Source organism: Brienomyrus brachyistius, chromosome 5, assembly GCF_023856365.1.
Source record: "Brienomyrus brachyistius isolate T26 chromosome 5, BBRACH_0.4, whole genome shotgun sequence".
NCBI lineage: Eukaryota > Metazoa > Chordata > Actinopteri > Osteoglossiformes > Mormyridae > Brienomyrus > Brienomyrus brachyistius.
The window spans coordinates 38,635,106-38,655,455 of NC_064537.1; the positions used below are offsets into that span (position 1 = coordinate 38,635,106).

The following is a 20,350-nucleotide window of genomic DNA, read 5'->3' on the forward strand; positions in this document are numbered from 1 at the left end:
TTAAATTAAAACCATAATCGTTCAATCATGCAATCAAAACACCTATAAGCTGTGAAATTACTATTAATATCGAATATAGAATTAAAGAAAAAATGTTTAAATCCTGAAATAATGAACAAAATATACTTTATGACTGAGAATACATTATATGAATATCACCAAGTTGTATTTCAACCAGTCATTTACTGTTGTGGTAGTTTCATATTATTTTAAACTGACTTCTCTTTTCTGTTCATAACATTGCTGTGCCTATAGTATTATTAAGTTTTGTCAAACACATCGCATTGCCTTACCATGCATAACGTTAGTTTTGCACCTTCCCACAAAGCGGCATTATGATTTGGGAGACAGGGGATTAATGGTGTAAAACTTAAGTTGTGCAGTTCTCAATGTGATGTGTTATTCTCATTCACTACTCCTTACTAAGTTCCTTGTCCTCAATGCAAAATGCCTTACCGTGATAACTAACCAGGTAAAGGGCAGCTTGCCCAATGTGTATGTGAAATTCCCCAGAAAAGGAAAGGCTGTTTTCTGTTAAGCTATGTTAAATATTCCCATTAATTTGGTTTCTCATATGACTTGTTAGGGTCTACAGGTAACAAACGATCTTGTATTAAAAGACCCTATTATGCTAATTTTCACGGTACATAATTTTATTTTGGGGGTCCACTATAATAGATTTACAAGCTTTAGTGTTCCAAAAACACATTATTTTTCTCATGTTCTATTCACTCTATATCACTGTCTGAAATGCTCTGTTTTAGCTTTCAGCCACACCTCCGATGAGCCAAGTGTACTCTCATTGGTCAGCTTGCTTGATTGGTCTTGCATTCTGCAGACAGATCCTTGTAGGTAGGCAGCCAGTAAGGACTGTGTTGTGAGGTGACCTCAGCTTATCACAGAAGTAAGGGCTCTCCAAATATGTTGTAACATGATAATTTGCAGAATTTGCCAAATTGGGGATGGTGGGGGGGGCTGGGAAGGGGCAGCAGTCTGATTGTCACGATTGACGAGGAATGTCTTAAATATCGACTTGTCCAACCCCATAAACCGGTTGGCAACCACTGACGTACAGACTTGAGAACAGTGTGTATATGAAAGAAAAAATATATATATTTATATATATTTATATACACAAACACACACACACAGTGGTACCTCGGTATATGTCTGTTTGGAATAAGTCCAACTTGGTATACATCCTGTTTGGACGCAAAAAATATTGCTTGGTATACGACCTTTGTTTGGAATATAACTCGCATGCTATAACTTGTATGGGTCAAAATGAGTCACGACACCGTGTGATACCCTTGTTTATTTCTCTCGAGACAAAGCCACAACTGCCCACGAGTTTCAGTATGCCAGTTGCTACCATTCAGTGAACAACCCGTGCTATAACTCTCTTTTCATTAATTTCATCTAGTTGCTTTTGTATTTATGTATTTTAGTATTAAGCAGTGTTTAAATTAACTTATACAACCCCATCAGTTTTATGGGAGGGCTCAAAGTCACATTAGAAGCAGAACCCATTCTTTCTCACACTAGCGCTAACAAACTGGCTCACGTAACTGGCACCTGCGTATCTGGCAACAAATGTGATCCTGTCATGCCCTGCCTTCCTGTCCCCTCTCGTCCCTAGTCCCCTAGTGTGGATCTAATGAGCCACGGCTGTTGCTTATTTTGTCTTATCTCTCGTTTCAGCTGCCTCTTGTTTGCTCCTTCGTCAGTCCTGTATAAAAGTGCTTCCCAGTCCTGTGCTCCCCAGTCCTGTCATTAATGTCAAGCCCAGCATGGTGTTTGCCCAAGTCCTTCCTCGTTCCGGTGTTCCCAGTTTCTGAGCCCTCACAATCTCTTTTGTTTCCGCATTTTCAAATAAAGTCCATTTTGTTTTTTCCCATGCCTCTCCTAACTCCCTGGTTCCCGAGACAAGACAGACACTAGCAAAGCAGGGGGAGAGAAACTTGTTTTGCTCCTTGACTTATTTATTTAGCTAATACATTTCCTTATTTATTAAGAAAAAAAATATTATAGTTGTTGATTGTATTGTAATTTATTTACATATAATATATATTACAGTTATAGCTATTCGGTTCACCCGCCTCCTCCCCTCCACCACCTTCAGCTCCCCGTCCTGATCTGGGATTGGCTCCTTTGCCTCCCGCCTGGTTGCCCAACCAGATCTGTCAGCTTCAGAGTCGATGGAATCGATGACCAAGAGACGGGCTTCGCCAAATCACTGTTCACATACTCATTTAAATTTTTCATCAAATAAACACTAGTGTCGAAACTATCTATTGAGATCTTCTTGGTTGAAATATATATATGCTGCATAATATATGGAACAAATACCATTCTGGAAAACAAGGAACAGGTAGCAAACCTGTAGCTCCTGACTGTGGTTGACTTGAAACCCTCTCTCTCTTTTCTCTCTCTCTCTGTCTCACTCTCTTTCACACTTGTTCGTTAATCCCCCTCCATCCGGATTTAATCATGGCCTCCACGCACAGTGCATGATTTGTGTGTAGGAAGGGGCGACTCGGCTCGGGATGACTAACCGCTGCTTGCTATTTCATATGTGGGTTCAACTTTAAAAAATCAAGTATTCATTCACTTTATAGGTCGACAGTGTGTAACTAAATTTCGACTGGTCATTTGACTAAAATGTTGAACAGCATTCAGTTATATAGAGTCCATGGGATTTTGTTATGTCACACAATCAGCATGAAGTATTGTCTCTTGACCCACTTGCGCTATGCTGCCTGTTGTATTCTGCATAAGAAGGTATTTTCACTCTAATCCAGGTATCTGAGGGTGCTGACAATGATTTAGGGTTTTACTGTAATGGAGAACAGCTCCACAACTGGAAGCTGAGAACAATGGTAATGTTCTTGGTTCTGGAAAAAAAACAAAAAAAAAAACAAATACAAAAACAATAGATATTCGAGGGGAAAAAATCTGCAGAATTTGGTAATGTTTGTTAATGTTAATAAAGCAGTCAGCAAAATACACTGCAAAAAGGAACGCTTGCAGTGTGCTCTGAAAAGTAGACTACGCCAACACTGGATATATGAAGAAGATGGAGAGAACTGTCAATGCCATATACTGTACCACAGCTACCTTCAAAACAACCTAGTTTGTATATAAAACTTTATATTAACTTAAGACATGATCATTTTCGTCAGGGCTGGCACCATGAGGGGCATACATGGGCCATGCCGCCGTCGCCCCTAAAAACGCCACCCACACGGGATACCATCTTTAATGTCATTTACGGTGAATGTTATTTTTTAATAAAAGTATTCATCCAAAGTCTGGTCAGTGCCAGGGCCATAACTACAGATCACCTGTTTACCAAACGCCACCCCATTTCCGTCTTCAGTTACAATCATACATTTATTTTGACTTTGCTCTTCGTATGTTGGATGAAACCTAATGAGTAATTAACCTACGTAGAAGTATCATAAAGACCCCTCACCTCCGAATTTGACTAAATTTCTTGTCATTTCGGAATTTGTTTGGTAATTTTTTTCAAAACGCACCAATAAAATTATATTCATATACATTACTGAAGCATTTTGGGAGCAGATACAATCTGTTATTTGAAATGGTTACTTTAAGATCAAAATCGTTATGATATACTATGATATATTCAATCTCTCCTGTTAAAAGAGGTAACACTACATGTCACATTCTGTGACACTTTCGATGGATTTACGATTTGGTTGTGTGTCATGGATGCTTTTAATCAAGAAGTGCACAAATGATCTGTTTTGGCAACATTGGTTTCTTTTCATCTTAGCTGTACCTGTAAAATATGTCAACTAAGCATAACATTTTAATGCCCTTGGATCCCTCCTACAGACAGCCAGAGCTAGACTGAATTATCAGGAGGGATGGCAGTACAGCCTTGGGCCTCAAACCGAACAGAAAGATTATAATACAGGTAAAGTGACTTTACAACTAAGATACTGTGTCCCACCCTTTAGCAAAAATTGCTCCTATTGGCTATAAACAATTTATTCAAATTCAGCCTGAAAATTCAAGATTCAATTGGTTACAATCTTGAGTGTTAAGCTGTTCACTATGGCTGTTCTGAAGAATTGTATTTTGTTTGGTTAGAGCTGGGTAGGGGTTAAGGTCGTCATGTTGTGATTAGAGTTTTCCTCAAAGAGATGAATGGCAAATCCCCACAAAGACATAATTACAAAACTGTGTGTTTGTGTGTTTAGTGTGGCCCTATGGGGAGGGTTTATGGTTCAAAGCCGTCTGTTCATGGTTCCCAGTACACAATTTTCACATCCAGGTAAAAAACCAGAACTTCTGTCCCTATGAATAAGCACTCTTTGGTTTTGTAATTCTTGGGCTTACAGCAGAATTTAATACAGCCGGAAAAGAAAATGGTGACACACAATGAACAGAGAGCTTCTCCTTGGCTGGTCTGACACATCCCTTCATTAAACTTGTTGATTACAGGCATTAGTGTGTGTATGTATGTATGTATGTATGTATGTATGTATGTATGCATGCATGTATGCCTTGTGGAATCTATGTTCAAAACAGTCTATAAACGGTTCCCAATACGATATGATTCCCACATCCAGGTGTAAATGCAGAACTCAGTTTTCTATGAATTGTGACTTTTTTTGTGATGTGGTTTTGTACTACGTATTTCAGCACTGAATACGGCTAACAAACATGAACGTAACATTAACAGATGAAAGAAGTCTCACTCACTCACTCACATTCATTCATTCTGTCATGCCCCGCTCGTCCGATTCTCCCGTGTGCCACGTCCCCTCATTTACCCTGTGTGGAATCCCCGTGTTCACCAGCTGTTTCCTGTTGATGTTAATTAGTCCTGTGTATTTCAGTTCGAGTGTGTTTCCCTAGTCCTGTCATTAACGTTGCATTGAAGTTTCGTATTCTGTGTTGCTTTTTCCCGATTAAACCCCCTATTTCCCGATTCTCCGTCTCCCTGCTCCTGTTTCCTCGTTGCGATCGTGACATATTCATTCATTCAGTATGACTCATTCATCTCTAATACGCTTCAGTAAATCTCTGTAAACATTTCTTATATATTAAAACCATTTCGCAGTTATCGCGCGCGTCCTGCAATCACAGAAGTCAACAGTTATTACTTCAAGCGGCGTGGATTTATTTCTGCGTTTAATCGGTTCATTGTTGTTAGTATTTCACTTTTATTTAATTTAACTTCATTTTATAGTTTAGGTACTAGAAAAAAATATATTGGTACTGGCTGGTACAGAAGATCGAAGATTTCATCTGTAGCCATGGGCAATGCAACAATATTCCCGGTTCTATTCTCTTCCGCTGATCGGAGACGTAAAAAGGGGAAAGCACTAATGCAGCAACACTATCTCCTCCAGTCAGTTACTTTTTGTGCATTTAGACTGTTTCGTGATCCACTAGAACTACTATATTATAACAGAGCGGGGTAGAATATGACCAATCTAATGCAATTCACCGAATTGCAATTATTTACGCTTTCAGGGTTGCCAACTTTGGTCAGCTGGCTAGAGTGAGATGTTCGATTCGAGACAAATATGCACATATATTTACATGTATATAAGAGGTAAGTCCCTTGTAAATTGTCCGTATGACTTACAAAATACCTCAATGCTTTTGACGTAGCTCATTCTATGTTTAAAATGAAATTATATAGATTTGCCTTAAGATTCTTGCGTGAGCGTCAGTCTGAAAACGCGCTGTCACGCCAGATGACTGAGCACTGAAACCCTGCCCTTCATCTAGAACTCAGATGTGTGACACTGACGAAGCACAATGCTAAGGCATATTGTCCAAATTTAATATTTTCTTATTATTCAGCCATTGCAGTCACAGTCACTTCAGCGATGTAGCGAATCACTAATTAATTTCACTTGTAATGCCTTTCACTTGTAATGCTCACTATGCTTGTCTGCTGTGCCGTCTCTTGCATTCTTGTGGACTCGAATTCTTTGTCACGCTAACGAAGTGGAATCACACGCCTAACATTTATGAAGATCCTATCCGGAAACTTTATATTCAAAGTTAATTTCTTCAACTAGATGGCGTTATTATACTATCTGTCATTTTCTCTTTGTATCCACCCTTTATGCACACCAAGCTGTTATGAACCTGAACAAGCTGCAACAACAAACTAAAACAACGGAGATGCTGCACATGTACTGTAAAGTATGTCTTTCTGAACAACGAAAATGGTTGAACGATTGTAACATCAAACAGCCAGAGAAGGTATATGAATAGTCCTATATCAATGTACTGAACTGAGCATAGTATTGAGCTAAATTTAGGATGACTGTTCCTGATCTGTGGCCTTGTAGCAAGTGAAATTGTGTAATAAAGTATGAGATTCTCACCACGGGTATAATTAATTCCTCAGTTTTATTGTTGGCCTACACACTAAAGACAATATGGAAGACAAACCAATGGCATATCATGAAATATCAAAGAAGCAAATGGATATGGAATACACAATAACTACCGAACAACTTGCAAATGTTGATGCCGTAGTGACTGGGAAGAGGAAGGGAGCCTTTCGTAGTATTTTGAGTTATATTAAGAAAATCACACAGGTGAATATTGAAGCTCTAGTAATACAGGCACACAAGCATTAGGAACATGACGACTGAAAAACTGCAGCAGGAGACAGCAGCACATTTTGTGTCTGAGCCGGTGATTAAGTCCATGTGGACAGATTTGCCTGTTATACCATCAACAGGCACTTAATAAAAATTTTTATTATCTATTGATGATGCGCAAACAAAAACCAGACAGCAGGCTTGAAAGCATACATGATGGTACTCCTGAACGAGTGGAGAAGCTACACAGTCATGAAACTACAGTTGAGCAGTTCCCAAACTCTGAGTTCCAGAACTTTCCTCCACTCAAAGTTACTCCCTTGGGTAGACTGCTTTCCAAAAATTATTTTGTGGACAACTTACAATTTCTCTTTTTAAATTCATTTCTTTAAAAATACGGTGGGCTTATGACAACTGCAGGTTGCATGTCATTGTGATTAAAAAGTACAGCTTTAAATTTTGGTGGATTGCAGCTGCCGTTTGGCAGCTATCATCAATCATAACCAATTTTAAGATGATCTGTATATTTGCATTGTGATGATTATGCTACATGTCCTTCTTTTGCAACTAGCAATGCATGCACACTAAACATAAGTATCCCCTGATATTTTAGGAAGGATGCATGATGTAGTAGCGAAAAGTGTTTTTAAGAGTAGGCCTACTGTGTATTTAGAGTATACATCAATGTGCCAGAGGGGTCTTGACTTTGATCGATGGACCAATGGCTATTTGATATTAAGTCAGACATGTCGTCGAATGGAATTCTATCTTGACAAAATGCGTCGAGATATGAGACGAAAAATCACTGATCAACATAAGAACTGTGAATGAAACTGATGGAGAATAAAAGCCAATATAGAAAAAGCTTTTACTCTTCAGAATTTGACAGTGAACCCCGATACTGGGGGGAGGGGCGATGGGCTGGCAATAACAAGGTATTACTAAATAATTCGGTGTCAAAATTTTCTCAGATTTTCAATAAAACAAGCGAATCATTTTGCAAAGCAAGTTATCTGCTAGGCTGAGCCTGAAAGCTAGGCTACCTTTCTGAGCTATGGCTAAATATTAATGTAAGAGGATGACAACCGCGCGTAAAAGTGTAGCAGAGAAAAGCAACATACGAAATGAAAGTAGTGTTCAGTGGTAAAAGGTACTGAGAGGATTTTTTGTCGAGTAGCAAAAAGATGTCGCAGTGAAGCAAGTGAGCAGTGCAATGAAAACATGTATGTCAATAATACCTGTTCAGAACCAGATAATGAACTATTCTAACAATTTATGAACCTAAATATGACAATTATAATTACGACCTTGAATAATTCCACTGTCTGAAAAAGTCTACAAACTCAGATCACACTGTATTGACCCAGAGGAGTAGTACATTTCGAAGGCTCATATGATTATATTAAGAATTCTAACAATGCGAATTACTTTCATAGAACTCATCAAAACGATATACGATCATTACAAAAAGTTTTAAACTTTGGATAATTAAGGGGCAATTTTATGGGTATTATAGATACTTACGAATAAATACCAAATATTTTCAAAACTCACCTTAGCATTTTTAGATGAATATGGGTCTTCAAAGAGTTCCCAAATTATGGGTTGATTCACGCTCCACCAACTCTCCTCTTTCTCTTGCATGCAAAGTCTCTTCAGATCCTCTCCTTCTTCGCCTCCTGTTAACGCAGGGTCTTCTTCTGGTGGAGGTTCACCTTCTGGACCATCAAAACCTTCCCCCATTGCCTCCTCCGCATCCCTGTGTTGGCTATAGAGCGACCAGCAACATGTCTCAAAGTCCAGTTCGTCGATCCCCCAAAACGCCAATTCCTCTTCAAACATAGGACCGCATATATTGCTGGGACAGTGCAACTTTCCGGTCCGGTAATAGTTTAGGATGACGGCAAATACCAACGGGTGGCGATCAAAGAAGAATTCGTCAGTTTGGGGGTCATAGTCGAAGTTACTAAAAGCATCCGGTTCGGTAAGGCAGTATAAACGGGTACCGGGTAATGTCTTTAGTGTACTGCGATAGGTTTCGTGGCGCACCCCCCCGCAGTTTATGATAATTTTCTCGAAGTCTGAAGGGCAAGTCATGTCTGCACTGTAGCATGCTTTGTTGGACGACTTGTTCCCACTCTTGTGCCCTTTGAAAGAGGAGACACACACCGAACTGAGCATAGAGGACCAGGGGGAGGGAAAAGAAGAGAGAGAGAAAGGATGGAAGAGGGAGGAGGAGGAGTCTGTGGAGAGAAAGGAAGGGAAAATTATAAAAAAAGAATACATTCTACCTATCCCTCATTATCAGTATTACAAACCTCTCATTTTGGTATGGACATGTATTTCCAATCAGTGAAATTCAGGTTTATTTGAGCAAAAATATCACTGCAGTGATAGAGAGTAACTGTTCTTTCCTCTTATATTGAAAAACAAAAATGGGAATTAACACAGTCTAACTAAGATTTAAGTGTCTAAGAAAAGTAACTTAATATGCATCAATCAAATGCAAAAAGACAACATAGCACTTTAAAACATTATTAGGTAGACAAAATCTTATCTGGTAACTGAATGAGAAATTGCATAGAGGCCAATAAGGCATTGGGTTGAGTCAGCTTTGTATTTGATGTCACTGAGCACCAAGTCACCAAACTGCATTTTACGTAACAGCTAGATATTTGTTTGAGATACTTAAATACAATTCATCATCGCCTGGCTAAATCTATTATTCCTCTCCCCATATCTCAAAATGGCTTGGTGCCCATCAGTTCATTAAAAAACTAATAGTGAGACAAATTAATATATTCCAACTACCAAGGCCGTCCCCATTTTATCTCTCCACCCTCTGCTTGCCCATCCTACGGGAGTGAGAGACAGGGAAATGTTAGGCTAGAGGCAGGTGATCATTTGCTCAGCTCCGCAATATGGGAAGACGAACCTTCAACTCCAGTCAGTTTGGCACAAGTTTCATTATTGTTCATGTTTATTGAGGTTCCTTCAGGATGGTATTAATCTTTCCGGAAAGGGTGCCTGTGCCAGACTGAGAGTGAGTCGCGTCCGCTGATCAGCTACATGTATGTCATTTGTTTCTATTTTGTTCATGTGTAGACAGAATCTGCCTTCAATATTAGCCAGCCAGCAGCTAGCACTAATCCTTTAAGGTAACTTTAACTTTAAATGCTGACAGAAGAGGTGAGGGACAGAGGATCCCAGAACAGCGCTTCGAGAGATGAAAAGAAAGAAATGATAGACGGCGTAATGTATAAAGTAGTGTTAAAATGGACAATAAAGGCAAACAGACAAAGATCATCAGAAATGCAAGCATTTGCACGTGCAGTGGGGACTGTATTAGCCTAATATATTGGTATATAGTGTATATTCCTTAATTTTTCGTAGGTTCTCCTGAGCTCCTTTTTGGAAGCTTTTATGACTTGTCGTACAAATGGAAAGTGTCTCCTTCATCCTTTCTCTCTCTCTCCCTCTCTGAACTCGTTTTCAGTCTCCCCCTCTCTCACGTTCCGCATTAGGGAATCGCATTTCATTGAACGAATCAACTCTCACTCCTTCTCTAGTCCCGTTCTGTCGTTTCACTCATTCTTGCCTGCCTCATTTTATCTCCTTCCACCTGTCTGTCTATCTGTCCGTCCATCTGTCTTTCTCTTTATCCTTACACTGGTGGGTCTTTGTCCTCATTTTCTTTATTTATGATTTGCCTCTGTGCTTTTACCCTTGACTTTGCCTATGCACCATGTTCTTTATCCTCATGCTTTACTTTTTCCCCACAGTGTTATCAGCCCCCTTCTTCTGAACTTTCCTGTTCATCTTCCTTCCCTTCCTGTGTCCCTTATGCTCTCCACTTTGTTCTTTTCGGAAGCCGTTTTGCTTCTGTGTATTTATACACACATATCTCCATTTCCTCATCCCCCCTTTCTCTCTTTCCATGAGACCCACCATCCTCTACAACGTGTCTTTTCTTCCTTTCATCCCTATGAAAAGGGTTTTAGTGACATCCATCCATCCATCCATTTTCCAAACCGCTTATCCTAGTGGGTCGCGGGGGGTCCGGAGCCTATCCCGGAAGCAATGGGCACGAGGCAGGTTTTAGCGACATTATACTCATTAAAGCAATGCAGCAGGACGTATTTGCTGTTTTGCAATGATTCATGAATTCCAAGGTGTATCACAATATATAAAGAAAATAGTGTATCTGAAGAATGGCGACTAATGAACACTGACTAAGGTAAGGTACACAGCTTACAGAAAAAGAGGTTGCGTTATATGGATATATTGCATAGGTTGTTGGGACTATGTAGCATTGTCATTGAGAATAGGGACAGAATGATGAATTTCAACAATAGTTCTTCTCATTTAATGTTTATTAAGTTGAGGATATATTTAAAAGCTAAAATAATGCCTGAAAATAAGTAGATTGCATTTCCTAGGGATCTCTAGAAGTTAGAATAATCTAAGGAAGAGGAGAAAGAAGAAACTACTGAGCAGAAACTGAGCTGAGTCTATAGTGATAGATAAACGTAACAAATGTACGTATAATAATGAAAAGAAGACCGTGAGGGAATTACATGCAGGGAAATGTATAGAACATAGCTAAAACTGTATTTCTGTGTTCGTTACCTCTTAAAAAGTGTTAAATTGTGATGTACTACGGGTAACGTTTTAGGTCTAGTGGCAAAAATTGTGGAAAGACTTCCAATTTTTAGAGGTTGCAGAACTTCATTCCAGTTACTCGAGCTATCGTCCAATGTATAATATTTGTATCATTCTTTCATTGTTTATAAACATTATCTCCAGTATTCCTGTGATAATTTTTAAAGCGTACTGCCAAAAATGCTAGACGTTTCCACAATTTTGGCCACCAGTGTAGCAGATGATGCCCATTATAAGCAAGAAACGCACAACCGACACCTATTTAAAAATATTCTATATGAATTTTATGACTCGTTAGTGAATAATCGTTTTAAGAATTTTACTCAAAACATTTAAATGTGCCAATTGATTCAAATTACATTATGCTTATCACTCTAACTCACTGTGTTTAACTTTTGAGCAGGGAAGTCGAATTGTAGTAATACTGGCAACTGTGAGATTTTTTCCATCCATTTTCCAAATCATTTATCCTTCTGGGCCACAAGTGCTCCAGAGCCTATCCCAGAAGCTACAAGCATGAGGCAGGGAACAACCCAGGACAGGGGGCCAGCCCATTGCAGGGCACATTCGTATACCATTCACACCTATGGGCAATTTAGTAACTCCAATTAACCTCAGCATGTCTTTGGACTGTGAGGGGAAACCGGAGTACCCGGAGGAAACCCAACGACGACATGGGGAGAACATGCAAACTCCGCACACATGTAACCCAGGCGGAGACTCAAACCCAGGTCCCAGAGGTGTGAGGCAACAGTGCTAACCACTGCACCACCATGCCAAGCCTGAGATTTTATAAAAATAGAAATAATTCGACCATAAGAAAGTTTTGACTGGGTATGGTGGATAGTCATGTAGGCTATGTTCAGCTATGTTAGTTTCAGTATGATGACTGGAAGCAGTGGTGGTTCTAGATTGTATGGTGCCCTGGGCGAACATCCCCCATCTCCCCCCCCCCCACCCTTTTAGCTCCCCCCACTACCTTGCCGACACAAACTATGGGTTTATCTCCTACCTCCCAAAAATAACATTTGTCACTTTCATTTCTATTAAAACATTTGGAATGATACAAATAGATAATGATAAATTTAAGGCTGATTTTATTAATTGCATTAGTAATACTGTATAAAGTTATAGGTGGGTTATTTGATAGATTCCCCCACTCCCCCGTACTCAGGCTTCACCTCCACCCTCCTCCCTGTCTTATACTTCTGAACAACAGCCTGTCTAGTTTACAAACTAGATTCAAGCACCCGCTCCGACAAGGTTAACTGATCCACAAGGTGACCTGATATCATTAATGTGATGTGCAAATGAGCAAAACAGATCACGCAAATTAACAACTGAGATTTTTTTTGTGTGGGCGCCTATTGCCACCACTGGCAAGATCCGGCCTTGGCTGGCCGCCCATGCAGCCAATACGTAAATCCGCCAGTTACTAGAAGAATTGAATATTGTTTACTTCATATACAGTTAATGCAACGACCTTGTATATAACTGTGTTTTCAATTAATGATTTACAGGACATGTTTAATTACTATTGTCATTACTATAATTGAATAAAGGCAAACAGGAGTAATACAGACAGTGGAAATAAAGGACTATAGAGGCAAAGAAAGGTTTAAGAAAGGTGAATGTGATTTGAGGGAGAAAGAGCAATCAGTCAGGCTTAATGTCATACTGGGTCATACAAATGAACTGAACTGGAAACCTAAGGCAGACAGGGGAAGATGACAACAATATCAACTGTGCAGCTATTAGTACCGAAACCACCCAATGGCAAAGGAGACAGACAGACAAACAGACAGACAGACAGGAAACGAGAGAGACTTTTTTTAACATTAGGGAATTAAGGTAACTGTGAGGTAGGAAGTGGATGTGGAGAATGAGACAGTAATACAGTAGATTTACCTAGAAATTGACCAGCATGGTCTGATTAGTAGGAAAACGATCAAGGAGGAGGAGAATATTTACAAAGCAAAGGGGGATTTAGGTGTGGGACAAACCACTGCATATTTATAGGAGGGGGGGCAACTTTAACGACGTTTAACGACGTTAATTCGTGGTGATGAATAAGGAGGAGTGGAAAGGGGGTGAGGCAACTCTCATGCATACACTACTGAGGAGACACCCACAGGACAAACATAGGTACTGCAGGAGCCAAAATACTGCAGTCTGCCCCAGTCCACAGAAGCTGTGCAGCCTGTCTGTATCTTTGTGTCACAACGTCCACATTGACAAAGCTGCAGATGCCAGGTAAATCACTGGCCGATTGAATTAACGCCATTAGCTACCCGTTACTATACTGACCCACAAAACTGACTATTGCAGCACACACACTGTGTTCTCCATCCATCCATTTTCCAAACTACTTATCCTACTGGGTCGCGGGGGGTCTGGAGCCTATCCCGGAAGCAATGGGCACAAGGTAGGGAACAACCCAGGATGGGGGGCCAGCACATTGCATGGCACACTCACACACCATTCACTCACACATGCACACCTATGGGCAATTTAGCAAGTCCAATTAGCCTCAGTATGTATTTGGACTGTGGGGGGGAAACCGGAGTACCCAGAGGAAACCCCACGACGACATGGGGAGAACATGCAAACTCCACACACATGTAACCCAGGCGGAGACTTTTTCTGGTTGGGAAATATTACTGTGGCGTAAACGCAAGGGTGTAGGTCTGGTTGGAGCGTGAGGTAGGGGTCAAATCAGCCCCCTTCTCCCTTTACCCCTAAATTCACAGGCACAAACACACACTTTAAAATGGCTGTTCATTGAATACCCAAAGATATTGTGAATTTCAACCCTATCAAAATAACTAGACAACAGAATTGCAAAAAAACTGTTTACTCAAAAAACAAGTTTTCAAAATGCATATATTGTAAAACGTACAACAACAAAATTATCGAAGTCAATGTGCAAGGCTTTTACATAAAATACCGACACATTAGCTATATAGTTTGCTGCTAGTGAAGTGAATGTTAAATGTAGAAGAGAAATAAGCTTACTTGTCACCATGCGCTTAGCACACTGTGTGATCACAAAAGATTAACCACAGGAACTGTGGCAAGTGAATGAACTGTACTGTACCAAAAGTAATCATCTAAAATTCTCATGCTGTGCGCTAATATTCAACAAATCAAACCGTACTGGTGATCACTCACTGCGTTCTTGTCTCGAGTGGCTGCATGCTCCCAGTCGCCACTTAGTGTCATAAACCTCGAGCGAACCTGCACATAGGGTACGTCTCAATATTTTTAGTTTCCTTCCCTCTTCTCCATGAAATTTAAAGACAATGCATTAGTGAGACAGATGAGGAAGGAAACTAAACACTATTGGCACACACCTTCCATTTTGCACAACAAATGTGTGCAGAAGGAAACATCCATCCATCCATTTTCCAAACCGCTTATCCTACTGGGTCGCGGGGGTCCGGAGCCTATCCCTGAAGCAATGGGCATGAGGCAGGGAACAACCCAGGATGGGGGGCCAGCCCATCGCAGGGCGCACTCGCATACCATTCACTCACACATGCACACCTACGGGCAATTCAGCAACTCCAATTAGCCTCAGCATGTTTTTGGACTGTGGGGGGAAACCAGAGTACCCGGAGGAAACCCCACGACGACATGGGGAGAACTGCAGAAGGAAACATTTTGCTCAATTCTACTCTGAGGATCTTAATGTGGAAAAGTCTGGAGCTAAAAATACTGGTAGGGCCAATCCAGTACTGCCACAATATTAATAAGGACATGTCTATCCCTACCATCCATGGCCAAATCTATGGTCTTGGTTGAACAGGGCATAATTTGGGCACACCAAATATTTGTTTATTTTTAACTTAACAGACACTTTTATCCAAAAAAATATATGATTCAGCCAGTCCTAGACTCTATATTTTACCTCACCTACCACCAAAGAATATTTTTTTATAAAAGCATTTAGCAATTTGTATATTTGTTTCCTATTTTTGTACACATTTCCTACCCCCAGTCTGCAAATTTTATCGTTGGGAGCCTCCCTCCAATCAGCAATTTTAAGGTGGGGACCACCCTCTGCTAGCTAATTTAATTGTGGGGGGACACTGTGATGGCGTTCTGCATTTTTTCTGGGGGCTGAGCTATCAAATGAAGAATTGCCCCTAGGTCAGCCAGTCCCTGCAGAAATTGATGTTTAGGGCTTCGGCCAAGGGTACAATGATGGTACCACTCTGCCAGCCACAGGATGTGAACTGATGACCTTCAGATCATAAGCACGAGTTCCAACCCACAGAGACACACACAGTTTCCAGTCAGCTATAGCAGAAACACCTCCTTTTTGGTTGGGGAGATGAATGGCCTTCAGCAGCAGTGCCCCATTTAAATGGCTAAATGGAGTTAGCCGTTCAATAAAAGCTCAAACAGTCTGAAACCTGGGTGATCCAGGGGCAGTGATGAGTACCACATTCAAAGACCCCCACCTTCCAGAATGCTGAGGCCAGACGAGGCAACAGAGGCTTGTAGACACACAGTCCAGATGGATAAAAAGCTGAGAGCGAAGCACACTGAATATAATTATAAGGAGAGAAGCAATTGAAGTGCTATCATATCAGTGGGAGGCTTCGGGGACCCGCACAGCCTTTGCCTATCTAGAGCTGATAGTATTCTTAGCTTTAACCCCTATACAGCTCACCGTCCTTCTTGGCTCTTTCATTAGAATCCTAATTAGCAAAACTGGCCATTATGGTTAATCACAACCTCTTTATAGTTCTCTATTAAATGTAGAGGGAATACAGAAAAAGGCAGAGAAATCGAGGGATATTTTGTGCTGCCAGGTAAGCGTCTGAGCTTAATGCCAGCCAGACAGGAAACAATGAAGGCTGGCTGCACACAGGAAAGATAAGAGTATGACAGTGAGAAAAGGTATGATATGAGTCAGATATGAGAGAAAGGGCAGACAGCGTGTACAGGCAGGGAGCTGACTGGCAAAAATGCAGAGTCAGTCGAAGCAAAGGTATACGAAGGCTGGCTGAAAAAGCAGAGGGGTTAAAGGAGAACTTTTTGTAGAGGAGGTCGAGGTGAACTCAAGTTCTATTCAATATCTGCATGAATATTAATGTGAAGCACTGTATATAGTTACAAGTGTCATGGTATAAGTTTAGAAAATATCAACAGCGTGTGTATGTGTGTTAGGGTTGCCACCTTAGTTCTGAAAAATGTTGGACACTGACCAAAAATATTGCACATATAGACACCATTCCAAAGGTTTGTTTAGGTCTGTTTGATAGGGAAATTGATAGGGACTTTCTGTGTCTTGGAATGAAATTAGTTTTTTCCAAGACTGACAGGTGGTGACCCTAGCGTGCACAAGTGGCTAATGAGCAGCTACGTAACATTTCACGTGCTGAATATGTCAGATTGTAATCTATCCACACATATGTACATTAGAAATTACGTACAAATACATTTGAGAGAACATGATATAAATAATCAGGACAGAGCATGTATGCAACAAAGAATTAACACTATTAACTAACTAGAGAACTTTTGAGTCAGGACCATGTTATAGAGCATAAAGAAGGATGCAAAGATGAAATATTTAAACAGTTTAATATTTACAGTTTAAATACTGATGATGCGATCAGGCACAGAGTACCTGCGATTGAGACTGGGTTGCTGACAGTATTGGCCACATAATTGGAAACCCCCTTCTGCAGCATTAAGCAGTAAGTACCTTTAACAACGCGTCATTTTTTCATCCCTACTACAGCAGAAACAAACTTCAGTCTTGTCATTTAAGTACGGTCCGGTTCTCTCTCCCTTTCATTTGGCTTATTGCTATCCAGCGCAAACCGGTACATTTCCACTACGTACCAAGTCTTTAGCATGGACTGACCAGTGGGGATTTGAGTAAATCACAGTGCTGTGTGCATGACATAGCCCACCGTGCAATATAACAGCACAACATATAGAACCTACATTTCAAAATGGTCTACTAAATATATAAAATGACTATAGTTAGTACTGTAATTGTGTACACCTTTAATTTAAGTATAATATTGTGTTGATTCTCTTTATTAGGGATAAAGATGAAAAGGGAAGACGCCAGGCCACACACACAAAAAACGCATACATACTAGAACATAAAGTTATAGAAAACGAAACAAATCATTTGAGGAGTGGCTTTGATGCACGTGTAGGATCCACATTTATTCCGGCAGAGGGAAGCAATGCCACCAGGTTTGTCCGACCACCTGTACACCAACGAGGCACTACACAAGACACACACATACACCTCTTGAATACTTACTTGCTTTGGGTCGAGCTCGGTTCGTGTACAATGTGTGTGTATGTAAGCACACGCACACCAGCACATAAATGCTAAATAAAAGGTTGTTTTTTTTGGTTTGTGCGATCGAAGGGACTATATTTTCCAGTTTTTTCTTCGCTCTGCAGTACGCCTCTCTTTTCCGAGGCAGCAGAAATTAAACCCAGGAAGGGGTTTATCTGAAAGCGTTGCAGAGCTTGTCTATAGTAGCGGCAATAATATTTTTGCGGCTGTATCCCTCTATCTGAAATACTGCGAATCTTAATATTCAGTATGTTCAGTGCTCTAAAAAAATTTCTCTGCCACCCTCAAATCACTCTTTTTTGCGCCTTTCCACCGGGTGCACACGTTTCTGTTTTTTTCTCTCTCTCTCTTCTTATGAGAGCATCCCTTCTTCTTTATCCTCTTACTTACTGTATGGAGTCCAAATTAACGATACTCTGTATAACACTGAGACCATTTTGATAGTGTAGGTAGCATAAGTACACGCAACAAGCACACCCGTGTCTATGCTAAGTGAACCCCAAATTAGATTTTGATGAAATATCGCACATATAGAGCCTGTCGCGTTTAGATGTGTATTAAATGGGATTCCCGTGCGATCGGTCGCCAATGTAGTGCAGAGATTCTCTCTCTCTTGCTTTAAAGGCAAAGTTGTCACTTGCCGTATTCCCTCCTCCCCATCCCCCGCCCTGTGTCTGCTTTATTTTAATTTTGCTAGATACTAACACGAATGATGTTTCCGTTCACATAATCCGAAAATTCTGCTCGCCTTCATGTTAGTTTGATCTGAGACATCTTCGTGTTACATGTCGGTTGTAAAAAAATTAGGATTTGTATTGATTTATTGGCTGATCCAATTAGTCAGCGCATCCGTAACAACCGCCATCTAAGGATGCAGACCTGGTTTTTTTCTGCGTTCTACTCTTTGTGCGTTTCGTTATCGTGATAGTTTTAGTCAATTGACAGGTGAAAATTGTTATTCACCAAATCTTCCTGTATGTCCATAATATGTATGTCTTACGACTTGCCTTATACGAAACGATATCCGTGGGACATTAAAATTCACGCACTTTCATTGAAACACACAGCGCCAGCTGTCATGAGTCCCGTAAAAGCTAAAACATCTTTCTTAATGTCACTGTGGTGATGGGAATATGTACCAATTGGAAACGTGTCATTAATAAAACCAAATGTACTTTTATGCACATAAATTAAGCCCCCCCCCCGACTCAGCACTTAATGTCAGCAGTGAGCTGAAGCGCCACCCAGTGGCCACTCAGCTAGAGAGGCTGGCCAGCCCCGAACATTCTCCGTCGCACCTTCTCCACGTCAAACCGATTGTTTCGGTATTGTAGGGTACATTTTGGCTCTGCTATGGTGTTCATCCGGAGGTCAGGGAATACAAATAGCTGCAAGTCACACTTCCATAAGCGATAAGAATATGCAAACTATCTAAAAAGTAATTCCTTTGATCAATTCATGCATACATAAACAATACTGAAGGTAAAATTCATTATATCCGTTACATACATCAAAAACTGACAGGGGGCCTGAAACTCCTTTTGGAGACTGTCAAGAAGAAACTATGCCAAAAGAAATATAACACAGGAAATTATATTCTGGGGCAAAAGTACTAATTTTAACCATGATAAAACCATTATGTGTTAAAACAATCACTGTACTCTAAAGTGCAGTAATGTAGCATGAGTGTGAAGGTGCATGGATGCAATTTACTGGATTGCTTTGACATTTTTACGCTCTGGAAAAAAATAGTTGAATTTAACAGCAAACTACATAGAAATCACTTTATTTCTATATCTCAGCAAGGCTTTGGCAGCAATTAAAGTTCAGACGAAAGACTCCCTCTTTCCTATTTTAGATTGGACATACATTGACTCTTAATGAAGGAACACTGGCAATGCAGACTGCAGAACGTATCAGTAATTAGGAGCATTACATGCATGTTTAACTGATGACACCCTGTCCCTAAAATCCATAGTTGGCATATTCAAAATATCCTCCTTTGAAGAAAACTTTACCTATAAACAAGGCAGAAGTAAAGCATGTTCTGATACGGGCAGCATGGTGGCTCAGTGAGTGGCACTGTTGCCTCATACCTCCATGGCTGTGTGGGGTCTGCTGTCCTTCCCGCATGGTGTGGCTTTCCTCCAGGTTTCATCCCACAGTCCAGCAACATGCAGTTAGGCTAACTGGTGCCTCTCAATTGCCAAAAAAGTATAATTGGGTACGTGTGCATGTGACCTGTGATGGAACATGGAGGCAATATTCTTATGCCGTCTGCTGTCTGGGATTGGCCCCATATGTCCTCCGTTGCCTGGGATTGGTCTCATATGCCCTCCGTTGCCTGGGATTGGCCCCTTATACTCTTTGTTGCTTTGTTGCCCCCCCCCCCCCCCCTCCATGACCCTGACCCAGATAAGAGGTCAGAATATGGGAGCATGGAGCACAACCCATGCAGTACTGGGCAAAAGGCAGTGAAAACCCCCCCGGCTGAGGTGCCAATGAGTTTGGTAAGACCTACATGCACACACACACCTCACAGCCTAGTGATGCCAGCTCACCCAAGCACATATTTTTGGACTGGAGAAGCAAAGAGGCAAAGAGGAGCAGCCAAATGAAACCCGTGCATGGAAACGCGCCAAGAGGAAACCGAACCCCAGCCCTGCTGGCGCGAGACCACTGTGCCACCTTCAGTCTATTTATATATAACTGATATATATATATATATATATATATATATATATATATA

General features: G+C 40.7%; 1 protein-coding gene across 5 annotated transcripts in view; it reads right to left on the reverse strand.

Annotated features, from left to right (window-relative positions):
- The window catches only part of LOC125742760 (potassium voltage-gated channel subfamily C member 1-like), a 54,395-nt gene extending 45,586 nt beyond the window's left edge, over positions 1-8,809 (reverse strand). For all 5 annotated transcript variants that reach the window (XM_049015082.1, XM_049015080.1, XM_049015084.1 and 2 more), the window contains exon 1: positions 8,157-8,809. In XM_049015082.1, the coding sequence (XP_048871039.1) occupies positions 8,157-8,783 (627 nt within the window). In that variant the 5' untranslated portion in view covers positions 8,784-8,809. The remainder of the gene's footprint in view (positions 1-8,156) is intronic.
- Positions 8,810-20,350: the final 11,541 nt, after the last annotated feature.